General features: G+C 42.7%; 1 protein-coding gene and 1 non-coding gene across 3 annotated transcripts in view; one reads left to right on the top strand and one right to left on the bottom strand.

The window, feature by feature from the left end:
- The window catches only part of Btrc (beta-transducin repeat containing E3 ubiquitin protein ligase), a 159331-nt gene that overhangs the window by 17308 nt on the left and 134982 nt on the right, over positions 1-7041 (bottom strand). For both annotated transcript variants that reach the window (XM_012514803.2, XM_023715650.1), the window contains 3 exons: positions 2099-2195; positions 1469-1606; positions 561-679 (listed from right to left, as the gene is read on the bottom strand). In XM_012514803.2, the coding sequence (XP_012370257.2) occupies positions 561-679; positions 1469-1606; positions 2099-2195 (354 nt within the window). The remainder of the gene's footprint in view (positions 1-560; positions 680-1468; positions 1607-2098; positions 2196-7041) is intronic.
- Positions 5184-5290, top strand: LOC111816854. The gene has a single exon (XR_002821180.1). It is a non-coding gene; the product is annotated as a U6 spliceosomal RNA (small nuclear RNA).

The raw sequence follows: 7041 nt of genomic DNA, 5'->3' as shown, positions 1-7041 counted from the left end.
GAGACAGAGGGGGAGGGAGAGGGGAGGGGGAGGGGGAGAGAGAACTGCTGAGCTGTGCGTACTTTAAAGAGCTAATGCAGAGGCCTGCCCATTAGCTCAGCTGTTTAAGGGACTGCTTAAACAAAGCAATCAGGATGCTGTGGTTCCATCCCCAGATCCTCAAGCCTTACCACACCTGTCCTGAAGGCATCCTGAGCCAACCAAAAAATAAAAATAAAAAATAAAGAGCTAAGGCTTGCCTGTGCTACAGCTCTAACAGTAATACCTGAAAAGGCTCCAGTCTCGTCACGTTACTTATTCCCTTCCATGTTGGAGTGTCATTAGGAAAGCAAGATTTACGAAAAAGCAAAGTTTCTGTAACTGATGATTCTCTAAATTATATGTAAAAAAGTACAAACTTAACCCAACATTCCTAAATCAAGTGTTAGGTTCCAGACTGACTTTTTTCTTGCTTAGTTTCAGAGCTGCCGTCATGAAGACAGCTACACATCGCCATCTGTGACGAGGAGTAAGGCACATCAGCGGTTTCACAGCTGCAAGCGGCACCCGAAGTCCTCTACCTGACTGTGGAATCCGACGATCCAGTCACCGTAACCCTCTCGTCATACTGGAGACACAGCACCGAACCTGTGTGGCCCGTGAGAATCCGCCTGCACTCCAACGTGCTTTTATCCCAGATCTAGGATGACAAACAAGATCTGATCACCGTGACAAAGGGGTCTGTGGAGACTCCTTGGCTCTATTAAGCATCTGACTCCAACCCTCAATCAAAGTGCGGGGCAGCGAGAAATGCATTCCATGCTGCACGTACGGTTAAGCACCTCTACACACGTAGCTGCGTTTTCTAAGCGTATTTAGTACAGGGGCTACAGGGTTTCACCACACAGGTAGGACTGCTAGTGATCCTCCTGTTTTCAGCCTCCCAAGCGCTGGGGTGACAGGCAAGCGCCGCCATGCTCAGTCTCAGTCGCCCTGGGGGCGGGGCCGGCATAGCAGCCAAGGATCGAACCCGGGTCCCTGTGCCTGCCTAAGAAGGTGCTTGAGTCTGCTGAGCTATCTGGCCAGCCTGGCTTTAGTTCTAATGCAAACTTTATTCTTTTCATTAAGCAACAAGGGCAGCCTATAGTTATACAAAAAATTCTTCCTTAGCCTATAAATGATATAACCATGTACAATGTTGGAGCTCCTGTAGGGTACTCCACAAACCCTGCTAAATGTTAAATGTTGATAAATCCAAGAAGTTATACCTTCTCAGTGTACTCCAAGAAGGGAAGTTAATCCTGAGACTATTCATTTGTATGTTTACATGGGAAGAAGAGATGGTAGTCTCTTTAGAAGAAACCTTGGAACTGTAACCAACCTAAAAGTCTCACTTTCTGGAGATAATGCTTAGGGCGTATGATGCAGACTGCTTTAAGAATGTGGTCACTATTGGTCCCTTAGCTGTCTCCCACTAAAGAGACCCTACCTTGATTGTGTTGTCTCGAAGGCCGCTTACTATTTTCTGGTCATCATACTGTAAACAGTAAACTCCTTTGCTTGTTTCGCTTCTGCAGTGGATTCTCTGTAAACTATGTCTTCCACATCTCCAATTAGATTCTATGGTCTGAGAAGCATTAATGGTGAAGAGGCAGGTAATCAGGAATGGACCCAAGCCAAACTCTGACATCAGTGGTAACCAATGGCTCAACGCAGGAATCTATGGGACATACTGAACTGCTAGGCATGCAGAAAGGTTGTGCGCTTGGTGCTCGCCTCATAAACGTGGTGACCCCTGGACTTCCACGCAAGCTCCTTTTAGAAGACAGCTGAACGGCAGTGTAGGAGCACAAATTCAATGGTCTTACTGCTGTAGTAAGAAAGGCAATGTCTTTCTCTTTTGCTTTCTCACCTGCTATCAAAAACCAGTGTTTTTTTTTTTAAAGCTCTACAAAATTTGCTTGGCAATTTACTGCATTTCACCTACCCTATTCATTTGTGAAGATACTGATTTTTAACACTTATTAGTAAACCTTAGTGGATTTGCTGTAACAATGCTGAAACATGAATGCTAACGATTCTCTATTTGGCAAATAACCCCCAAAACAGAGAGTCTTACCTCAATGTCTTGTATAATTTTAGGATAAAGTGCTCTATAAAAAGAGTTGGGAGGAGCACTGCCGTCAGGAGGTTTGTTTTTGGATAAATACTGTCCCCTGAAGAAATAAAACAAACAAGTATTTCCCAATGAAAACCATAGCACTGTACATTTACAAGGAGCTCTACATTTCTTTAAAGTATTTCAGTTTCTAATCCATATCACCTCCATGAAAACCCTGGAGAGTTGTGAGGATAAGTCTGATTTTGGGAGTCTCCTGTCAAACAGTAACTTTCTGAGCTCTAAGGAATTTGACATTGATTTGCTTTTAGGTATAACATGAATATTTTTAGTGTAAAACATCAGACTCCCAAGCCTTCTGGGATATTATAATGTCAACATACAGAACCTAGGGGCCGGGAAGATAGCTCATGGGGCTGGGGAGATGGCTCAGTAGAATAAGCGCTTCTCTGGCCAGAGCAAGGGCCTGAGTTCAATCCCCGGTTCCGGGGTGGGGCGGGGGGGACCGTTCAGAACATGCTTGATCAGAATTCACTTCCTGGTCTGCTAGGCTACTGTACAGATTCACTGGCTTTATCTTTTGGAAACTCAGTGAATGTCAGCTATTACTTTTGACTTGGTACAGGCTCTAGAATTTTTTCTTTCCTTGAGTCAAGCTGTGCCAGTGTCAGAGGAGCCAAGCACGGCAATAGCAGCCTCTGACATGGAGATCACTTCTCCAGATCTTTTATTTCATAGGGTGAGGTGCATAGCTGCCCCGTCACCCAGGCTGCTGGCAACCCATGTGGCTATGGCTGAATGGGGCATTTCAGCTCATTTCAACAGGCAGCAGAGGGAGGGAGCAGAGGAGTGTGCAGCAGCAGGAAGGGAGAAAGGTAGAAATAAAGGCCCGAGAGCACTGTGCTGTCAAGTCTAAGGTGTAGAACTGGCTTTCACAGGTATATTCCTGGCTATGCCTCCACATACACGCATTTTACTGCCTTCTCCTGATTCCAGTGAGCAGCATTTGTTAGCAGCTCCTTCCTATGACAGCACATCTCTGGAATACTCAGATCCCAAGTTAGATCTTTGCTACCACAAAAAATCAGTAAATGGCAATCACTTCCTGCTGGGTAAAAAATTTAATTCCTTGTCCTGAAGTTAAGAACTCACCGAACAGAGTGTGGAAGCCAGTAAACCCGCTGTGGGCGTTCTAACTGCTGCTATCTCTGGCAACGTGCCGTAGAGTGGAAACAGGCAAAAATGGCTCTGAGTGCCATCCTGGCACCAGAGAAGTCATGTTTCCTCTGGGCCAGTCATTTGCTCCTCCCTCTGTAGCTCTATTACAATATAATTAATTGCTCTATGTCTGCAGGAGTGCTTTTCCCTACCCTCTATCTTACACCTTGAAAATTAGTTGAGAAAATTTCCTATCAAGAAGGTAGTTGATGCTAACTTTTGTTAATACAGAAAAGAAAATCTGAAATGAAAGAAGTAAAAACTGTTCTAAAAGGAAACTAATGAAACAGGATATAATGGCAAAAAGGAAAAGGCAACTAAGCTAGCTGTGGTGGTGCTTGCCTATGACCCCTGTAACTCGGGAAGCGGAGGCAGGAGGATCCCAAGTTCAAGACCAGCATACAAAATTCAGTGAGACCCTGCCTCAAAATAAAAAGGGGGTGGGAGTGAAGGCATATGCAGCTCAGTTGTACAGCATTTGCATAACTTGTTCAAGGCCTTGGATTTCATCCCCAGCACCAGGCAAGTAGGAGAAAAACAACACAGGTTATGAAACAATTATGGGCTAAAAGTACACTTCTCTAAATAATCTCATTCTATAAAAACTTTGCAGGCAAATAACGTATAAGTCATCAGGAATTAACTCAGGACCTTGCACTTGCCAGGCAGTGCTGTGCTGCTGGGCTAAGTCACCAGCCCAATGACAGTTTTCTGAGTGAGAAAATTTTAGATGTGATTCAAAGCCCACATTTCATTATGGTTTTCTCAGTGCCCCCTCCCCCATTCCTGAGTGTGTCGGCCTTTTAGTCTCTGGCAACCATACACAGGCCTTCAGGGTCTTCTTCATGAGTGCGACGGCTACATCCTTAGGCAAGAGACCTCGCAGAAATTTCTGACCACATTCTCTACCCCACCAGCTTTAACCTAGTATCCAAATTTCTTCAAATTAAAGTTGCTACAAAAAGGAATGTGTGCGCCTTAAAAACTGGCCTCTCAGTATATTTTGAGTCAAAATCATTCATGATAGAAACTCTTTGACCATGGGGACCAATTCTACATGAAATGTCTAGTACCTGTGACAGTGTGAGCACATGATAAATGTAGACTATTAAATTCAAAATGTTATCATAAAATGTGATCTGCTGATTAAGAAAATGGACTTTCCCCAAATGGTCTGTTGTTGCACTTGTAAGAGTTCCCACTACTGAGCAGAGAGAACATGCGCAGTACCACTCAACAGAGAAAACAGCAGAGTTCATACCCTACGGGCAGACTGTCAAACCCATCTAGAAATAAAATAGCAAAGTAGAAGTTAAATCTTAAGACTCAAAGCTTTATTGGGAAGTTATAAACTTGTTTATTTTTGGTTAAAAATAAGAGACATTTTCCCAGATAGCATATGAATAAAGAGATAGCCAGAAGACTTTTACTGACACAGCAGACTTGGTAAGATAATTTCAAGGGGCTGCTGAGATGGCTCAGTGGTCTAAAACACCTACTTAGAACAAGCTCAGCAAAGCCCAGGGACCGCGGTTCAATCCCCCAGCACCACATGCCAGCCAGCCCCGCCCCCTGGGGGGCTGAGCTGGCCACAAACACACACACACACACACACACAAATAAATAAATAAATTAAAAAAAAATTCAGATCTTTAAAAAAAAAGATAATTTCAAAAGAGGAGAATGAGAGACTGATCACAAATTATCTAAAGGGAGGACAATTAACATGGAGAGATGCTGCAGGAGGCTGACTGAGATGGGCAGGGCCTTGGAAATTTCGCGGGGTGATCACAAGTTAAGAGACTACATATGGTCAGAGACAAGGGAATATAGTCAGGACATGAAGGGTACTCTAAGAGCAGCGGTGGTGCTCGCTTCAGCAGCACATATACTAAAACCGGAACGATACAGAGAGGATTACCATGGCCCCTGTGCAAGGATGACACGCAAATTCGTGAAGCGTTCCATATTTTAAAGGTATGTTTCTAAGTATGAAATTCAAAGAGAACAGATCTTTTCTTTCAGTCCTTTAATCTAGTTTCTTACACCCTTGGTCCTTTTTTTTTTCTTTCTAATGTGAAATAAGATGCTATTTAATTTTGTTCTTCCATAGCTAATATTTTTATGTATATGCTTTAATGAATTTTTTCTTTACAAGAAGAAGAAGAAAAAAAAAAAAAAAAAAAAAAAAAAAAAAAAAAGAGCAGCGGTGGCGTTCTGTGACCAAAGAGACGGGGAAGACTGCCAATTAGTACTGCGACCTGGAATATTTCTAAGATACACCTTTATATATCCTTTAAAAGTAGGGCCAGTGAGATAGCTCAGCGGTCTAAAGTGCCTGCTTAGGCAAGAGCTCAGAGACTAAAGTTTGATCCCTGGCACCACAAGACACGCCAGCCCTGCACCTTAGGTGGGCTGAGCCAGTCACAAAAATAAATAAATAAACAAATAATAGCCCAAAAGTCAGTGTATGTGTGTTTAACCATTTTTGTAACTAACATAAAAGGTCTTGGTGCTTAGAGCCAACTCTAAACAAAGTTACTTTTACCTTTGGCATTTTTTTAAAAAATGAATTTAGGGCAGGGTCTACAGATGTACAGGGTCTCACTATGTAGATTGGACTCAGTGATTTTCCTTTTTTCAGCCTCTCAAGCTCAGGGATTACAGGTGCATGTGACCATGCTCAGTCTCAGTCACTGTCTCAGCGAACTGGCAGGCGCGGGGGCAAGGCATGGCACCCCTGGGATTGAACCCGGCTGCTGTACTCTGCTTAAGGAGACACTTTTGTCCTCTGAGCTATCTGGCCAGCCCACCTTTGGCATTTTAACATCAATTATTATTATTATTTTTAAAATGTATTTGGTACAGGGTCTCACTATGCAGCTCAGACTTGTAGTGACCCTCTGCTTTCAGCTTCCCCAGTGGTGGCATTACAGGCATGTACCACCATGCTCAGCTGCCTGAGGGCGGGCTGGCGTGGCCTGTAGTACCGGGGATTGAACCCTGGTCCCTGCGCTTGCCTAAGCAGGTGCTTAGTCCACTGAGCTATCTCACCAGCCCTTAATATCCATTTTTAAGAGCTGCCCACTTCTTGTCTTCTTTTCTTTCAAAAAAGAACGTACTCAACTCCCACTGTCTGATGAAGGTTTATTGTCATTTATAGTCCAAATGGGAACAAAGTATACTGTAATAGGGAGCCAAACCATGGAGCTGAGGGAATGAATCTACTACTAAAATTTGAGGTCAGGAGTTATTTGCAGAAGAGTTCTTTTCTTTCTCCTGAGGGACAGAGAAATCTTCCCAGCTGCCCTGAAGTTTTCCCATGTAAGCAACTGCCTGCTCTATTTCTAAAGCTGGCTTTGGCCTTCTTAGCAGAATGATGGGCTCTTAAGTGTCACACAAGTTAGTGGTATCAGTTATGAAAGAGAAATTATCTTTCTACATGATAAAATAAGAAAAACATTTGTGAACAAATAATATTTTAAATAAAATAAAGAGTTAATTTCAAAGATACATGAGTGTGAACTGTATTTGTATGAAAATTCTGAGGCCAATTAATCCATATATTTGTTTTAAGCTTTCTCTTTTTTATTTAAAAAAACTTTTATTTTCCATTCTTAAGTGTTTTGTGTTTCTCTATATAAACAACTGAGAAAAGTAATTTGAAAGGTATCACTGAGCACAAATTACCATTTAAATACTGTTACCTTTATTTATGAACTATT

The sequence above is a fragment of the Octodon degus genome, unplaced genomic scaffold (genome assembly GCF_000260255.1).
Source record: "Octodon degus isolate 3935 unplaced genomic scaffold, OctDeg1.0 scaffold00042, whole genome shotgun sequence".
In the NCBI taxonomy this organism is placed as follows: Eukaryota; Metazoa; Chordata; class Mammalia; order Rodentia; family Octodontidae; genus Octodon; species Octodon degus.
Note: the sequence above shows the minus strand (reverse complement) of the source record. Positions and strands in the feature narration are given on the sequence as shown.